This window comes from Canis lupus, chromosome X (assembly GCF_003254725.2).
Source record: "Canis lupus dingo isolate Sandy chromosome X, ASM325472v2, whole genome shotgun sequence".
In the NCBI taxonomy this organism is placed as follows: domain Eukaryota; kingdom Metazoa; phylum Chordata; class Mammalia; order Carnivora; family Canidae; genus Canis; species Canis lupus.
The window spans coordinates 76,193,783-76,213,065 of NC_064281.1; the positions used below are offsets into that span (position 1 = coordinate 76,193,783).

Consider the following 19,283-nt stretch of genomic DNA (forward strand, 5'->3'; position numbering starts at 1 on the left):
GGAATTGGGAGAATTGACAGGAGAGTGAGTGACTGGAAGACCATGGCATCTGAGCTAGCTAGGGAAGGAGGTCAAGGATGTGGAAACTTAATGATGTAGATGTAATGATGTAGAGAGAGGAAGTAAAGGGGCCATGCAATGAGTTCCGTGGTCCCTGCCCATGAGAGGAGAACTCAGACAGCTCAGAGAGCCTAATTTGAGCCAAACACTGCAATTGCTTGCTAACATGTGGACTGTCTCTATTCCTCACGATGTGGCTGGGAAGTGTGCACTGTGGGTTCTATTCTCTAGGTGAGGAGGCTGAAGACTTGTCTTTGATCATGGAGGCACTACATGGAATAGCATAGATTACTCCCTATTTTTCCCTTAGGTCGTATTTCCAAGAAATTCACACATCCCTATACAGATTCCTCGTGTAAATGTACATAGAGAACTAAAAAGTGGCAAGTGGTAAGAGATAACGTATGTGAGACCTGCCAATAGAGGCATAATTTGTAAACTGGTGGTACCTCACTTATGCCATCATTTATAGGATGGTAACTTGAAATTTGGTACTACTATTATTGTAATTTCAAAAATAATGCCTGCTTGTGGTCTAAACACATGGACATGGAGCACCCTTGTCAGCTCTCTGACAAATGCACTGGGCAAACAGGCTGACTCTTCCTCACTTTCGGTGCTAAAGTGAGATCCCTCCCACAGTGCACCTTCAGAGCTGGGGAGGAGGCAGTACAGGGGGTGGATGAAAAGACAAATGTAAGCATGGTGAGAGGTGTGAACAGGCCCATTTCCCGTTCACCTGTGTGCAAATCATAAAATTGTTGACGGTATGCCTTTGAATGCATTCAAACGATTAGGAATAAGAAGTGAAATATGTGAGTCCTCGTCTTCCTTCCTTCCACAACCCTCACTAGCTGGTAGGCAGCCCTTGCAAAGCCCCTGTTGTTTTAGGTCACATGCCTGCTTCTGCAGGCCTCCAGGTAGAGCATCTGAGTGACACTCTTTCCAAAGGCTAATCCCTGGAAGCAGCGTGTGTCCTTTCTCATCAGAATTTTTTGACACACTACCTATGGAATTAGTACCTGCCAGGGACTGCCAGGGTGAATAATGTGGGGGAGAGGGCAGGGTCTTTCAGTCTTGGACTCATTAGCTCATGTTGGGACAGAGGAAGAGAGATGCAGGACACACAACATACGACGTGCAGCATCATTCTTTATTATGAAACTAAACAGCAATCATGAGTGGGGAAAATACACGGAACAACTGATCCTCCCGGTGGTATGTCACCTGGCCTGGAATATAACTTTGGCTTCTTGGTCAGCCAGGCCTCTTTTCCCAGTCATGGGCATGGGCATAGGCCGGAGAAAAGAGGAACAATGATGATGTGGACATCCAAGGCTTCTTTTAGGTGATTTGTTTGAAGGCCTCCTCTGGGATCTTGCTTTCCTTCTGGAGGGAAGGAATTGAGACATCAGAAGAGCCAGAATCCAGAGTTTCATCCCCAGGCCACCCAGCCTCCACCTTCTTGGCCTTCCTGAGGCCCAGAAACACCCATCTGTAGCCTGCTTAATGATTCCCAGACCTCACCTGGAGCACAGTGAAGACCTGACCAGCTCTGGTGTAGTTCCACTCATTGTCCTGAAGGCACCTGGAATGGGAGAACAGGTGATCTCCATTAGTACCACAGTACAGACACGCTGACCTTGCAGCTCTAAATCTGTGCCACTCTTTTGCCGGGGTGCATGTACCAGTATGAACATTATGTGTAATGATGAAGAAAGACCTAGTGAAAATGTCTATCACTGCCCACTAGAATTTATGCCCACTAGAATTCAAAACAGAAAAATAGAGCTCTCCAAAAGAACAAGGGAACTTAATGTATATTGATAAAGAAAGACATTCAAGAAAATACATGGAAATTTAAAAAGTATAAGTTTCCAATCATTTTTTGAGATATAATACACATAACTATGTTATCATTTTTATGCACATTACATTTTAAAGTGTACAATTCAGTGTTTCCTTAGTTTAGTCATAAGATTGTGCAACCATCACCATTATCTAATTCCCAAATAATTTTATCACCTTACAAAGAAACTCCTTAAACATTAGCAATGACTCCCTATTCCTCCTCTTTCCCCAGACCCTGGAAACCACTAATTTGCTTTTGGTCCCTGTGGATTTGACTATGCTGGGCATTTCATATAAATTGAATCATACAATATGTGACCTTTCGGGGCTGGCTTCTTTCAGTTAGCATAACGTTTTCAAGGTTCATCCATGTCATGGCATATATCAGCACTGTATTCTTTTTTTTATGACTGAATAATGTTCTACCATGTGGACGTACCAGATTTGTTTATCCATTCATCAGCTAAAGGACATTTGGGTTGTTTCCACTTTTTGGCTGTTACAAATAATGCTGCTATGAACATTCCTGTACACGTCTTAGACTGAACATATGCTTTCATTCCTCATGGTAGATACTTGGGTGTGGAATGACTGGGTCATATGGTAACTCCATGTTTAACATTTTGGGGAGCTGCCAAAATGTTTTCCCCAACCCCTGCTCCATTTTATATTCTCAACAATAATACATGAGAACTCCAGTTGTTCCACATCTGCACCAACACTTGTTATCATTCATTTTATTGATTAAAGCCAGCCTAGTGGGTGTGAAGCAGTAACTCAGTGTGTGGTTTCAATCTGCATTAAATCCTTAACGACTAATGGTGCTAAGAAGTTTTTCATGTGCTCGTTGGCCCCTTGTATATCTTCTTTGGAGAAATGTCTATTCAGGCCCTTTCTCCACGTTTTAAATTGGGCTGTTTGCCCTTTTACTGCTGAGCTGCAAGAGTTCTTCATATATACCTGTCAGATACGTGATTTGCAAATATTTTCTCCCATTCCTTTGGCGGGATTTTTTACTCTTCTGATAGTGTCCATTGGTGCACAACAGCTTTTAATTCTGATGAAGCCCAATTTATCTATTTTTTTCTTTGGTTGCTTGTGCTTTTGGTGTCATATATAAGAAACACTTGCCTAATTAATGGAGAATTACACCGATGTTTTCCTTCATGATTTTTATAGTTTTAGCTCTTACCTTTAGATCTTTGATCCGTTATAGTCTATGTTTGTACACGATATGAATCAGGGGTCAAAATTCATTGTTTTGCATGTGGATATCCAGTTGTCCCATCACCATCTGCTGAAAAGACTATTTTTTTCCCAACAGATTTTTTTCATCACTCTCATTCACAATCAATTGACCATAAATGTGAGGGTTTATTTGTGGACTCTCATCTCCACTCCATTGATTCATGCACTGTCCATATGCCAGGACCACATAGTCCTGATTACTGTACTTTTGCAGCAAGCTTTGAAATTAGGAAGTGTGAGTCCTCTAACTTTGTTCTTTTCTTTCAAGCTTGTTTTGGCTCACTTACATATGAAGTTTAGGATAACCTTGTCAATTTTTGTAGAGAAGGATTTTTGACAGGGATTATGTTGAATCTGTAGATTGGACTAGATATTACTATCATCTCAACAATATTAAGCCATTTAGCAATATTCCAACCCATGGAAATGAGATGTCTTTCCATGGGGTGTCTGTCTGTATTTATTTATTTATTTATTTATTTATTTATTTATTTATTTTTTCAGCAATGTTTTATGGATTTCAGAGTATAAGATTTATGCTTCTTTTGTTACATTTGTTTTCAAATATTTTATTACTTTGATGCTATTGTAAGTGGGCTTATTCTCTTCATTTCATTGTTGGACTACTCATTCCAAGTACATAGACATACAAATGCGTTTCATATATTGGTTTTTATCCTGCAACCCTACTGAGTTTGTTTATTAGTTCTAGTAGCTTTTTGGTGGATTCTTTTGGATTTTCTATATGTAAGTCAATGTCATTGACCATTATAGCATGTTTTAAATCCTTCACGTATATAATGCTATGAAACCTTTTCCATCAGCCCTTTTCCTTTCCATTCCTTTCCTTTCCTTTCCTTTCCTTTCCTTTCCTTTCCTTTCCTTTCCTTTCAGAAGCAAACTGTCCAAAATGTTATTTTTCCAAATTTCCTGTGAGTTTCTTTGATTCAACCCCCAGCTTCCACCCAAGTCACTGTAGTAACTCATCCTTCTTCCCATGCACATCCACCACTTACTTCTGAGACCACTCAAGTTTCATCCCAGACTGAGTGGAGAAAGCATGGACCATTTCCTGCTGCTCCTGGGAGAGGGTAGGCATGGAGCTGAAGGTCTCTTGGTTGGAGAATGCACTCTGAGTCTCACCAGGGGTGGCATCTCTCACGAACAGCTCATCATTCACAATGCATAGACTGGAGGGAAAATGGGCCCTCAGACAAGTGGACGAATGTACAATCCCACATCTCCAACAATGATGCTGCTCCCACTGCCACTCAGCAACTAGGTTCCTTCCATATGCCTACTGTGCCTGCCCCCACACATCGATTCCTTGGCTGGTACCTCCAGCCCTCCCACAGAGCCCACCTTTGCAGGGACTGTCTACCAGCCTCACTAGGTGTGTACTCAACCTGCAAACCAGGGAAGATTCTACATTCACATTTATCCCTTACAATAGCCCAAAGGAATGGACAGTCTAATCCCCATTTTCCAAGGAAGACAATGAGTCACAGAGAGGTCATGTGACTTAACCAAGATGGCACATACCTAGTGAGTGCTATGGTCAAGAAGAGAACCCAGTCCTCTAACCACCAGACTAGACTGCTCCTTGGATCTACCTGTTGGCTTTCCACAATACTGAAAAAAACAAGATGTCTACTCCACCATGCTCCCACAACCCTGAGCCCAGGCTGGGATGAGCATTTCCACCTACAACATAGCGCTCACCTGGAATTGCTGGCAGGGGTAACGATGAAGGTCCGGGTGAAGGCACGAACAGAACCCTGAAACTTTCCTTCCACTTCAACAACAAACAACAATACCCCCTGAGAGTTGCACATGCTTCACATTCCCACGCCGTGTTCCCCACTCAGAGTCTGAATTGATACTCATGCTGAAGGGGACAATTGTTCACTGGGAGTCAGGGTGTCTGGTATGGGGATGGCAACAGTGGGAACAATCTGCTCCCAAGTGACAGGGCCTCTACTATGTGACAGGTGCTGTGACAACCACTTCACAAGTTTGTTCAATTCATTTTTCACAGCTGCCCAAGAGGGGGACATTATTAGCTCCATTTTGTAAATGAAGAAGCTTAGAGGTTAAGTAATCACCCCAAGTAGTTCTCAGAGTAAGGATCTGGAATGGCAGGCATGAAACTGCACAGACTGTGTCCCTAATGTCCAAGCTGTGTGGGACAGACAGGCATAGACCCAGGTCAGACCAGGATGGTTTGGGGGCAGAGTGGAGGCAGGAGAACACAGAGGGAATAGGAAGAGAAGGAAAGGGATCAGGGAAACTTGGAGAGTTCTGAGAGGGAGCCCAGCCAGTGGCGATGGAGCAGTGGGGCATCTGGGGAGGGGTTCCATGCACACTGACCTTCCTTGAACACCCCATTGACAGAGAAGCAGAGCATCTTCTCCTGAAAGGGAAGAGCACAGCTGCTAAGTCACTTAAACTTCCCATCCACCTGTGGCTTTCTGGGGCTGCCCTTGGGAGGGAGTGGGTGCTCACCGTCTGGAACCACATGTCCACCACGAGGGAGCTGAGGTCGTGCTGCGTTTTGGGCAGCACACAGAGGGAGCACACGATGTCACAGTTTGTATGCTTCAGCAGCTGAACACACTGGGCTATGGGGAGGGGTGTGGAAAAGCAAGCGAGGGTCGGGGTGGCCACACCCTGGGCCCTATAATTATCCCTTCACACCCCCTTTCCCTGCCCAGTCTTCCCCATCACACACGCACAGAGGTCCTTGAGCTTCTTCATATTCCTGCTTTCCTTGGAGTACTCACACAAGCTGCTTCTAGCAGAGAAAGAGGAACAGAAGGTGGTGGTCTGGCCAGTATGAATGTTTCTAAGGGCTTCCCTGTGGCTCCCCAGGAGACACAGGGCCCAAGGGCAGAGTCTGAGCTTTGGTACTCACGGGGCTGGGTCCTCAGGGTTGAAAGAAATGGCCAGGGAGAAGCAGGCCTCATCATGGTAGGCACCGAGGAGACCCTGACGGTCTCCAGAGTCGTAGATCAAGTAGTACCTGTGGGGGAGTAAAGAGGATAGTCTATCTCTGTGGTCTGGACCCCAAATGAGATTTCAAGACCCAGTCAGCAGTCCTGAGCTTGGGTGGCCTCACCCATACTGGCCCTCCCCTTCCTCAGATTCCCAGGGGTACTTACTGCTGCAGGAATTGCAAGACTAGACTCTTCAGTGTCTCAGATCCTTTGTAACTTTCCTGGAATCAAAAGACACTTGAGACTATGTGGCTGATAAAGCCTCCCTTGTAATACTCCAAACATTGATCATTTTCCCTCACCTTGCAGGGCTTTATCAAGCAGGGTGTGTCAGCATCAATGATAACTGGTGGTGGTAACTCCTGGCCATCCTGGAGAAGGGAAGAAGTCAGTAGTGGAGACCACAGAGGTGGTCCTGGATGCTTAAAGGAAAAGACAATCCCAAAAGAGGGTGAGAGTCAGAGGTCAGGTATGAAAAAGCACTGGAAATTACATGGACAAGATTACAGTGGGTGTTTTCATCATGAGGTCCTGGAAGTCTTTACTACTATATGCAACTTGTGTGTGTGTGTGTGTGTGTGTGTGTGTGTGTGTGTGTGCGTGTGTGTTTGGAAACTTTTCCAGAGAGCATATTGATGTGTTTTTCAGGAGTCCTGGTCCCCTAAAATGGATAAGGATCTGACACAAACATGTAATCTAGGCAAGACCCAAAAGGCTAGAGGGCAGGTGTGGAGGTAATCAATGTTAGTAAGAGACAATAATGAATGTAGGCACTTACCAGGCGTAACAGCTTGGGAAAACAATCCCTGATGGCACTGTCCAAAACCCAAAATAGAAAGAAGTGACTGATAGATCAGAGTTGTGAAGCCTCCCTCCTTCCCTTTCCCTCCCTCCCCTCCCTCTCTTTTCCACTGTGTAGCTCCCACCTAGACTGCCTTGAATCCTTTCTTCAGTGCCATAAGAAGCAACATATGGAGCCCAGGCTCCAGGGTTGCCTTCCCTTCCCTGCCTCCCTTCCTTCCTCCAAGTCCCCAGTGAAGGCTCCCAGAGAGAAGAGGGAATGGACTGGGAGCCCAGGGCTCTGCTACCTCACTAGGGGTCCAGCATTCTGCAGGACCATGACATCCACCCCCAGGGATGGCCCTGGATGCTGGGGCAAGGAGGTGAGTGAGGCAAGACCCAGGAGGCAGGGAGGAAGAGGGAAGGGGATGAAGACAGAAGAGGGAGTGAAGGTAGGAGGGGAGAGGTGGGAGAGACATAGGGGAACCAGAGACAAAGGAGGAAGAGAAAGCAAAGCAAAGGGAAGGGAAAGAAACTCTACCAGGGTGGTAGGGGTCAGGATGGAAGAGAGAAGGAGGAAAAGGCCCCATGGCTGCAGCCTTTTCCTTCACCTGCCCTGGCTGGCCCTGGCACCCAGATAGGAATGGAAAACATGCAGGTGTTGGGCTGGGGGCCCAGTGTATGCTGGTTGAAACTTTGCCACCTGTGTGAGCTCAGTCTGAGCTGGACATGGGGAACAAGGCAACCACGGGGGGCAGGAGACCTGCCCCAGAAAGAGTAGAGGGTCAAGCTCCAGGTCGGCATAGGGCTGAGGGTCTATGGCCCCCCCTTATGACCACTGCCTTCCCTCCTGATGGCCCCTGTGCACCTGTGCCTGTCTCGGTCGGTTCCTAGCCTGAGGTATTATACCTGTGCTGGGATACCCAGGGCTTCTCTGAAGGACCAGTTAGGTTGATGCAATGTGTGGAGGGAGGGGAGTGGGAAGTGCCTCTGAGAGGCCTGTCCTCCCATCTCCTCAAGCACCTCTGCCCTCTCTGCCTTCCATTCCTGCCTCAGGAAGCCCTCTGCTCACTGGCAGTCATCCACTTCTGGTTCCTTGACTCAGGGAACACTGGTATCTCCCAAGGAGGACCCCACTCCTGGCATTGGGTCAGAGAAATGGATGTCATGATGGCAGCCATTCATAGCCTCGGCCCTCAGCATGGGGCAGGAAAGCCACCATGGCAGCCTGAGATTAGAGGGGAAACCCTTCATGAGCAAAGGAAGGAGGTCCCCTCTCAGAACAAGGGAGGGAAGCCCCATCTCAGCAGGGAGTAGGAAGGCCTGTCTCAGCCTGAGGCTCTGGGCTGGAGGACCCTTCTCAGTCCAGGACACCAGCATCTGGCTCGAGGCTGGTCACTCCTGGTCCTGGAGAGGAGGAGGAGCCCTGCTTCCTGGAGCACACTCTTGGAGGGCATGCTAAAGAACACTGAATGCAGGGAGGTGGAAACAGACCCCACACCAGGAGAACAGGTGAGCAGGTCAGAGGAAGGAAACTCCTTACACGTGAGGGGCATAGAGAGAGAAGGTGGGGCCTATGGTCCTTCCAGAGGACCAGGGTTGCACATTCCTGAATATGTACATTCTCAGGAACAGCTCAGGCTCCCAGAGCCCAAAGGTCCCCAGGAAGGGCAACAGGGGTTCACACTGACCTTATGTAGGTGGGCTGGTCTGGAAAGGTGTCACACAAGGGGTTCCCTTCTAGCCAAAGCTCTTCAAGCTTCAGCCCTTTCATCTTGCTTAACTCCCACACCAAGTTCAGCTGAGAAATATGGGGAGGAAACTGGAAAGGAGTCCCAGAGAAAGAGAGACACACGGGGCCCCCTGCGCCCCCAGTCCCCGCCTTTCCACACAGGTACCTTCTCCTGCCTCCTGTCATCACTCTGATGAGCACTACCACCCACTATCAAACCCAACTTTGACCTGGCTCCCTCTTCCCACCTCATTTTTGGAGAGGTTCAAGACCTTGATTGTGGGGGCCATCTCTATAATGTCAGACAGGCCATCCAGCCCATACAGTTTGTTGTTGCTCAAGTTCAAGGACAACAGCTATTGGTGAAGAAGAGTTAGAGAGACAGTTACTGTCTAAGGCCTCAGAGACAAATCTGTTCTCCACCCCATGAGTTCCATCCCTTACCATTAATAACAGCACTGGGCCTCAGCCCTATGCCTCACCTCAGGGAAATTCTCTTCAATGATCTGCAGGGTGGCAGCCATGCAGTTTCTTCGGTTCAGGATTATATCTATATCATGGCCCACCAAGTCTTCAGGAAGCCGAGAGGAGGCAATCAGAAGGCTGAGAGAGGCCCATGGCCAGCCCCAACCCCTGCCCACATCACCATCCCTCAGTCTCCCTCCCAGGCAGATCCCTGTGCCCTCACCTGCCCTAGAATTACTGACATCAAGTATACCTGGGTCAAAACGGAGACTCTGGAGATCAAGAGCTTGCTGGGAGACATCATAGCGTTTGTTCATGGTCAGCTGCAGAGAGAGTTGGAGAGAGCCACTGGAAGACTCTGGCGGGGATAGGGAAATTGGGGGCTGGAGGAAGAAGAGGTGCGTCTGAGTGTGCACACACAATGGGCCTTGAGTCTGCATTACCTTTAGCTGCTCCATTTCTTCTGGCTCCAACTTGTACCTCACAGAGTAGGGTACGGTAGAGGGATTGACAAAGATAGATATCTGCAGGAAGGAGAGGTGGCGTAAGCACCAAGAACTTTCATTCCAAAGAAGAAGACCAGCCCCTGCCCTGTCCTTCTGCCACAGGACTAGGTAGAGGTAATGCCCTCAACCCATACCTTTCGGTTCTCATCGTCACAAATCCTGTAGCTGATATCCTTCAATGCAGAGGCAGTGCCAACATCCTGGACAAAGAATCGAGCTTGGTTTTTCACATAGTGAAACTGCAGGAGGGGAAGGCAACCATAATTTTGGAGGATAGAGTCTTCCTGCTCAGTGAGCTCCCCCACCCCCACCTCCCTGTGCCCACTCATCGGGCTTCACCATCCTCTCTTACATCCACTGGAATGAAGGGGACACTGCAGTGACTCTGGATTGAATTCATTAGCCATGCCTTGTCGTACTTTCTCCCATAGGGAATCTAAAGGTGAAAAGAAGGGATGGGAGTGAGGAGAGACAACATGGAATTAAAGCTGGAAAACAGACCCAGCAGCATTCTTGTCCGACCTTCTACTGAGCCATAGAGGGCCTCTAAAGAAGAGACCATGGCATTATTTCTCATTTTTGTGCCAAATATGGATTTCCTCAGCCTGCTTTCTCTCCGTTGGAAAGCTCTCCTCCAAATAATTGCCATAAGGTTCTTTAATGTGGTCTTCCTTTTTTTAAATTTTATTTATTTATTCATAAGAGACACAAAGAGAGAGGCAGAGATATAGGCAGAGAGAGAAGCAGGCTCCATGCAGGGAGCCCGACGTGGGACTCGATCCCAGGACTCCAGGATCACGCCCTGGGCCAAAGGCAGACGCTCAACCGCTGAGCCACCCAGGCGTCCTGTGGTCTTCCTTTTTAATAAGATTCCAGGATGGTCTATCTAATATGCAGACCTTGCCAAGACACTCACAGTGATCTTGAACCAGCTCCCTGAGGTTCCATCTTGTGTGTTCTCCCCCACTTCTTTCTTCAGAGTTTTTCTACCTTTCCACACAGTAATATGGATATGGCCTTCATTATGCCGTTTCACTCTCCTCTTGTTGCATCGGGTGCTATAGGGAGTGCTGTGGATGGGAAGTGGAGAGGAGGAGAGTGGCCATTAATGCTAAGAAAGGCTTCTTCTATACACCATCATCTCTCTGTCACCAGGACTACAATTAAGATTGCTTAACCATTATCCCACTTCTAGCATTCTTCAGTTTTCCAGTGAGAGAAGACAACGAAGACCAGGGAGAGTGAAAGAGTCGCAGAGTCCCAGGGGCTGCTACATGCAAACCAGGCTGCCTGTTCACTTACTGTCTTACTTGGGGGTCCTCCTGGACATTCCCCATTGACACAGTTTCATCATCCTCCTGGAGGTGTGAAGGTTGCGGCTCATATCCACCATGTTCATAATGAGGGTCCCTCTTGCCAAAATTACCTCGGAAAGAACTCCAAACCTTCTTTCTTCCTTGAGATGAACTACCATCATCATTGTTTTCTCAAAAGGGGAACAAAAATACAAGATTGAAAATACATCAGTGGTCTATTCACCATGTACCACGTTCTAGGCTAACACCATTTAGGTGAGCAAAGTGTCAACCTGCCCTAAGGGTCCAATCCTCTAAACCCAAAAAGGAAACTCCTCTGCTTGTCCGGATAGGAGAGCCTTGTTTGACAGATGGCACTATCAGGGAAAGAATCTTGGAGGATAGGGAGGAAACTGTATTGAACCTTTTAAAGAATGAAGCAGGATTGATATATCAATATCATCTATCTATCTATCTATCTATCTATCTATCTATCTATCATCTATCTATCTATCATCTATCTATGCATCATCCATGGGTTAGATTGGAAACCAGCCATACACCAGGAAGGCATCTGAATTGTACCTTCTCTCAGACCTGTCTAAAAACCACACCAATCCCAGGGAGGCAATCTCTCTCATGCTTTCCAAATACAATCAGCCACCAAACTGATCCCACCAATGATCAGCAGGCTGTACTTCCTTTGCTGGTGTAGTACAAGCTTTAACGTCAGGTGGGACTGAAGTAACAGCTTCCTAAGTTGGCCCCCCTCCCCCCAGCCTTGCTGTCAACAATACTCAGTTTGAAATATCCAGAGGGAGCTTTCTTTTTTGCCCAGCCTGAAATGCCTTTCAGCTGAGGAGACCACGCTTCCTAACCTCAGCTCCTCTGTAACAAGGGTCTGAATGACAAACTGGGATGAAATGTCAACTACCATTTCCAAGTGTGTAGGGATTCTTCTTTTTTCTCTCTATTGCTGGTTTCTAATTTGGGTCCATATTGTGATTTCAATTACTTTAAAATTGGCTGCGGTTTGTTCAATGGTCCAGGAGGTGATCTGGCTTGATGAATATTACATAGCTATCGCGGGGGGGGGGGGATGTATTCTGCTGTCGTTGGGTGGAGTGCTCTATTTACATCATGTAGATCCAGTTGGTTTATTGTGTTATTCAGATCTCCTATATCCTTGCTGGTTTTGTCTCCAGCAATTTTATCCCTTGCCAAGGAGGGTGGTGTTGATGGCCCCAACTGTAATTATGGACGTGGTTATTTCTCCTTTCAGCTCTATCAGTTTTTGCTTCATGTACTTTGATGCTCTGTTGTTTGGTGCATACACATTTAGGATCATTAATTATGACTCCCCAGTAGATTGATCCTTTGATCATTATGTAATGCCTCTTTCCGTCTCTTATCAATTTTCTTTGCTCTGACATCTGCTTTCTTGGATATTGTAGCCACAGGTATACTTAGACAGTGTCTTGGTGATATTTTGCCTGATATTCACTCCTACGGGTTTCATTGATGTTCACCATCCCCCCTCAAATACTCCCTGCCAACCTATATAATCCACCACGTGGAAAGATTTGGAAGTTTCCTGGCATCTACTGAAATAGGAGTCCCAATTCTCTCTCCCACAGTGGATTCACTGAGGGTATTTTATTTTTACCACATTCAACTGAAACAGTGTACCAGCAGAAAATAATACTAGTGGTTTGGGCCGGCAGTGGGGGGAGTATTAAGGTAACTAGACTGGCAGAAACCAGTTTCCTTTTGGGTTCTAATATTTAAGCCTCTCTCAGTTTGTGTGTTGTACATTTTGTACCTTAATTACTCCATGTTGTCTCAGGGTACACTTATGAGTAAAAATCTGTTCACTGCTGATTGCTCCGTGATGTAGTGAGGACAACCAGGCCTCAGATTAACTCCTCTGAGGAGTCATTGCTTTCACTGTGTGGCCTTGCTGTCAGGACCATCCTGCTACTCACAACCTTTGAGACCTTCCCTGTGTGGCCCTGGAAGTGGAATTAAACATGGATAGAGCATTTGACCCAGAAATGCCAATGGCTCAGTCCTCAAAACTTAAAAGTGGCCTGGAGAGCTCTCTCTGTCATACTCCACATCCAACTGATCAGGAAATTCTCTCACCCCCTCTCTCCAGTACCTCCAGAATCTAACCACTTCTCACGACTGCCATTATTAGCAACCACCCTGGCCAGGACACCAATGTCTATCTCCTGGATTATATATACTGCCTTCCAACTGGTCCCTTTGCTTTCATCCTTGCTCCTTTGCTGTCTGTCTGCAGAGCATAACTCAAATCATTTCACTCCTCTGCTCAAAATGATGTAACAATGGTTTGAAGCCCATCAACATGTTAAAAGGCCATGAGTTCATAATAATTCTAAACAACAATAACCACCACAAAGAGGAACCTTATTAGAGGAGAATGCCAGGAAACCACGTGGTCTTCATGAAAATCCACCAATGAAAGGAAAAAACTCAAATATTAAAAGGAGGAATAACAGCCTGAAGTCAACATAAGGTGTACAGTGGCACCAGAGTCATTTTTGAGAACTGACATCACTTCAGAGATAACGCTGGCAAAGGGAAAGTGTTAAAACTGAGCCAGCTAACAGCTACAGCAATCCCCAGACCAACCAGCTACACTGGGTGTCTAAAGAAGGCCAGAGGCCTCTCTCATCAAGGAGATTCAGACAGGAGCCATCTCAAGCATAGGCTCATTTTGGGAATCTCACAAGAGAGTGGGCATGAGATTAAATAGACAGACCACGTGCGCACAGGTGTGTGCACGCACACGTATCTCACTTACTGAAGGTTTGCATCTCAGCACGATCCCTGTCACCGTTGTTCTGCCAAAATCGAAAGCAACAACAGGAGTATCGGAAATCAGCTGGCGCCTCTCACCCAGGCTGCCTGAGTTGCCCTTCAGGCTCCACCACACAGTATTAACTGATCAATCCTCCCACAAAGAAATGGTCATGAGTATCCTTTATGACATCATGCGTGTTCACATGGCTACTTCCTGTGTCCTGTCCGTTTGGAATTCTGCCTACATCATTGCTATGCTGCTGAGTACATGGCAATGGCATCCCTGCTATGGTAAGGAAAGAACAGGGTGAGAAGTAAATCAACAGTTGCCCAGCGGCAACCAACATTTGTTAATGTGTTCCTCCAGCTAGTGTGCTGGTTCTCTTTTAATGGGGAACTTTCAGATCTCAAGGACAGATTTCTCTGAGCATACCAGGGATGATGTTTTATGACCAGGAGCCAGTCACTCCTGCTTGGGCGGATCCAGGCGCCTTGGACCAAGTGGAGATACCGGTCTTGGACTAGATGGGAAACCTGTTTGGATCACGGCGTTTGCAGATTAGGAGTCACTTTGAGCTGGCAGTGCCTGGCATATAATGGGGCCTAATTCGTATCTGTTTCAATGAATGTAGGCAATGTAGACTTGGGATCAACAAAGCCACTTTTGAGAACCTATACATCTCAACCATTTCTACCCACATCTATTTATTCCAGAAAATACACTGGGCTGCCGAACTGTTTCATAACCTGCTTGTAAAACTAGCATGTGTTGAATTTGTCTTTTGCAAATTTAGCATGTTTCACTAGTGTCCAGTTAGAAATAGAGCTAATTACCCCCCTCTTGATTAATGCTAAAACTACTGCTTCTCTGATCTGAGGAAGGGAGGCTATTGCAAACTGGTGATGGAAATGAGAAGAGGCTTTCCTTAAATCCAGCAGATATAGCTTCCTGGGTGTCTGGTATGTGTAGGAAGAAGGTTCTGGACCTACATGCATGTTTGCGGGTGCTCAGCTTTGTGACAGCAGTATCGTCCTTGTCTCAGGGGAAGGTAAGAGCGTGTGCATGAACGTGTGTGTGTGCATGAGCATGTGTTAATATTATCTGTTTTACATTTGAATGATTAGGTTACAGATACATGTATTTTGAATCATGTTGGAAAGTGCATTGCCACGCAAAACTGGACCCTCATGTACATTTTGTTTTCATGTATTATGTATTATATATGGCCAATTTTTGTTTCTTGTTTTTAATATGCCCTTTTTATTTTATTTTATTTTATTTTATTTTACATCTTGGCATTTTAATATTTGAATTAATTTGAGAATTCTCTATACAAGGTTTTCCTAATGGTGGAGGCCAAATTACCCAGGGGAGCACAGCTTGAGATTTAGGGCAGTCCCAAGATTTGAGTCTGTGCTCTACAGCTTCCCAGAAAAAGCACATAGATATTTTAAATTATAAGAGAGAATTTCCTAAGGATATTTACACTAATAGTATACTTCTCCATTAACAGTGCAGAAGAGTCTAATTTCCTACAGCATGCTTAACCATTAAAAAGTCATTCTTATGCTTTGACCCAGACATTGCACTTTTAAAACTTATGATACAAAATATTTTCTGCTGAAATATATACCTATAAGAATATGCCAGTGCTTTTTTCCCTTTTTTACCCCATTTTTATTGAGGTATAATTGACATGCCCTGTGTATGTTTAAGGAATACAGTACAATGATTCCACTTACATAAATGATTACCACGATTACTTTAATTAAAATCCATCATCTCATATAGATGCAAAAATAAAATAAATGAAAAAGACATAAAAGCTTTCTATTTGTGATGAGAACTCTTAGGATTTACTCTCTGAACACCTCCCAAATATGCCATAAAGCAGTATTAACTATGATCATCATGTTGTACCTCACATCCCTAATACTTATTTCTCTTATGACTGGAAGTTCATACTTTTATAAAAGTTTTCATTTTAACTCCAGTTAGTTAACACACAGCATTATATCAGTTTCAGATGTGCAATATATAGTAGTTCGACAGTTCCATACATCACCCAGTGCTCATCACGACAAGTGCACTCCCCATCACTATTTCACGCCCCGCCCCACCCCACTCACTTCCCCTGTGGTAATCATCAGATGGGTCTCTATAGTTAAGAGTCTGTTTCTCTCTCTCTCTCTCTCTCTCTCTCTCTCTCTCTCTCTCTCTCTCTCTCTCTCCCCCCATCTCTGTCTTGCTCTCTCTCTCCCTCTCATTATTTTTCCTTTGCTTATTTCTTTTATTCCCTAAATTCCACATATAAGTGAAATCATATGGTATTTGCCTTTCTCTGGTTGACTTTTTTCGCTTAGCAATATACTCTCTAGCTCCATCCATGTTGTTGCAAATGGCAAGACTTTGCTCCTCTTTACAGGCTCTTTGACACAGAAAGACAATGGGACCAGAGAGTGGCTGATTTGACAGAAGGAGAGTAAAAATGATTGTTCCTAGAATCCTAGAATCAAGGATAGATAGGAAAGAAGGGACATGGTTTCCTGACATGTGGAGCAAAAAAGGCCAAGGAATGGACGTATGGGCCAGAAAGATGAGGTGACCGCTGGGAAGAGAATGAAACAGAAGTGGAGAAAGCCTCCGAGGACCTGGATGCATCCTGGCAATATGCACCCCTCTGGAAACCGTCCTTTCTTTCCACGTATATCCTGTGTGTCTTCATCTTCAAGTTGGACACCAGAGAAACAGTTCTCACACAGTCTTAGGAAGGAGAGACAGTATGGGGAACAGTGTGCAACAATGGGTTTCTTGGACAGAGGGCTGGAGTTCGGGTCACGTTGGTCCCAGACACCACATCCAACATTGCCCACTGGACTCTGAGTCCCGTCCCAGTGCTCATTTCAGCCCTAACACAGAGTCACACATTATTGGTTAAGGGCATAGGATTCGAGGTCAGATCAACCAGGGTTTGAATCATGGTCCTAAATTCTGTGGTCCAGGGTAAGTAACTCTGACTTCATGGTGACTCACCTTATCGTTTCCCTTACGTTGAGGATAGTGACCGTTTCTACCTCATGAAAAAATTGTGAGAATTGAGCTAATATCTGGCAATACAGGCAAAGCCCTTGGAGAAGTGCCTGTGATCTAATAAGCACTACAAATAAGTTCGTTATTACTCGGTCAGGAACCTTAGTACAATAGCTGAGGTTTAGTAAGGGATGAATGTGTGTTCATCGCATTTGCTGTTACAAGAAGGCAGACAGATGGGCGTGTGGGGGCAGGTTGCAGTGTTAGCTACTCGCGTATTTTATACAGTGGCGATGGTTAAACAAGGCAGCCCTGGTGGGAAATAACCTAATATACCGATTAAGGGAACCAAACTTAAAAGATCACAGACTGAAACAGGCATATGGAAGGAATAAATGGGGAGCTTAAATTCCCATTTCCAAAATTTGGACAAAGAAACCCATTATTGTTCAAGAAATGGTTCAGGCTTGAATGGTAGGTTACAAAAAGCAAGATAGAATATTCCTCGCACTACATGATAACAACCTGAAAAGAAAAGAAGTCGGTATATAAAACTGTATATTACAGTACGGTTCCTCAGAAGAAGATATTAACAAATGTTTATGTTTTTTAAGTGCAAATATAAACATAAATAATTCAGGTTAAAAGAACATGTGATAATGTCAGTCGTATTTATAAATGATTGGTTTGAATGCATAATAGTTATGCTTTCATATCTATTTTTTACTTGCATAAAGAGATGTTTGTGTCTGGTTGGGGGTTTTGCCAGGAGCTGGGGGTGGGGAGTGGTGGGAAGCATTATTCCTACTGACTCATTATGTAGCACAATAGGGAGCTGTTGATCATTACAAGCAGGTGTGAGTACTTCTCACTGATTAATAAGCTGTATCACTTTTGGCATTTTACCCAATTTCTCCTGATTCCAGCTCCTTATATGTAAAACTTGGAGATTATGTCTAACCACCACCTTTTCCTGATGTGGAATATGTATACCACACCCCAAAAGGTTCCCAGTTGGTGGAGGGTAGAGCACACTTCTCCAGAGGTGGAACCTTTATCCAAGCACCCATACCTTTTGTCTGCACCCGCTCTTTGCCCGCCCCACTTCAGCCGCACGGCCCTTGAGACTTCGCAGAATTTGCCCACTTTTCTGGTATGACTAATTCTGATGGCCAAGAATAAAGGACATGGATGTGCAGCTTATACCTTTAATATTGAGGTAGTTAGATTTGGCAGAGGTGAAAAGTTACCTGATGTAGCAATGAAACCACCTACACTATTTCCCGATACAGATTATAAACCAGTGCCACTGAAAACAGGAAACTCTGAAGATAACATGTTGGCCTTGAAACAGGAGTTGAGAGATGCTATGAAAAGAATGCCTTATCATATAGAAATTCCTGAAGAAAAACAAGGTATTGAAACATACAGTAAAAGATATATGAAGGTGTACAAAGAGGAGAGGATACCAGATTGGAGAAACCAAAAATGAAGCCTAAAGCCAGCAGAAGGAAACAAATAATAAATATTAGAGCAGAAAATAATAATATAGAAACTAAAAAACAAAACAATAGAACAGATCAATGAAACCAGGAGTTGGTTCTTTGAAAATATATTAACATTGATAATCTTCCAGACAGACTTATCAATAACAAAAAATACCCAAATAAATAAAATCACAAATGAGAGAAGAGAAATAACAATGAACACCACAGAAATAGAAACAATTATAAGAGGATATTATGAAAAACTATGTGCCAACAAATTGGACAATCTGGAAGAAATGGATAAATTCCTAGAAGCATATAAACTACTAAAACTGAAACAGGAAGAAATAGAAAACTCGAGCAGACCAATAACCAACAAATAAATGGAATCAGTAATCAAAAATCTCCCAACAGACAAAATTCAGGGCCAGATGGCCTCATAGGCAAATTCTACCAAACATTTGAAGAAAAGTTAATACCTATTCTTCTCAGACTATTCCAAAAAACAGAAAATGAAGGAAAACTTCCAAGTTTGTTCTGTGAGGGCAACAGTACCCTGATACGAAAATCAGATAAAGACTCCACCAAAAAAGGGAACTACGAGCTAATATCCCTGATGAACAACGCATAGCAGAAAAAAGTTGAGCAATAAAGAGTGTTGTATCAAGTACCAGGACTACTAGGGATTTCTACATTCAAAGCCACGAAGGCTGCAGAACACAATGGAAAAAACTTTAGACCTAAATATACATTTTTGAATAATGTGAATGATAGCTGAAGACTTGTTTGGCTTAAAGGAGCTACCATGGGAAGTGTTAATAATTTCTTTCTCTCCTTAAAGGTCACCTTTCCTGGGGCCCACACACCACAATTCTGCATAGCCCTATATCTAAGCTTCTAGGCCTGGGACAGAATTTTTTCTCAACCATCTTCACCACCAAGTGGGTGGGTTGTTTGTTTACATTATGGGCATGATATAGACACCAAGGGAATTTATAACCAG

At 44.7% G+C, this 19,283-nt stretch overlaps 1 protein-coding gene across 8 annotated transcripts; it reads right to left on the reverse strand.

Annotated features, from left to right (window-relative positions):
* Positions 1-1,192: 1,192 nt before the first annotated feature.
* LOC112649438 (nuclear RNA export factor 2-like) lies at positions 1,193-13,788 on the reverse strand. 8 transcript variants are annotated; one of them, XM_025431752.3, is made up of 22 exons: positions 13,764-13,788; positions 10,941-11,124; positions 10,555-10,708; positions 9,991-10,074; positions 9,773-9,877; positions 9,576-9,656; positions 9,386-9,455; positions 9,150-9,238; positions 8,940-9,023; positions 8,627-8,736; positions 6,934-6,970; positions 6,458-6,577; positions 6,321-6,376; positions 6,074-6,181; positions 5,895-5,953; positions 5,665-5,780; positions 5,530-5,572; positions 4,882-4,954; positions 4,702-4,791; positions 4,176-4,349; positions 1,588-1,648; positions 1,193-1,449 (listed from the first exon to the last, which is right to left on the reverse strand). In XM_025431752.3, exons 1-22 carry the CDS (start codon positions 13,774-13,776, stop codon positions 1,405-1,407), a joined length of 1,956 nt encoding a protein of 651 aa, XP_025287537.1. In that variant the 5' UTR covers positions 13,777-13,788; the 3' UTR covers positions 1,193-1,404. The 8 variants fall into 8 exon arrangements, with proteins under 8 accessions (XP_025287537.1, XP_025287539.1, XP_025287536.1 ...); XM_025431754.3 differs by having other exon boundaries at positions 6,458-6,526; positions 8,916-9,023; XM_025431751.3 differs by having other exon boundaries at positions 8,916-9,023.
* Between the last annotated feature and the right edge of the window lie 5,495 nt (positions 13,789-19,283).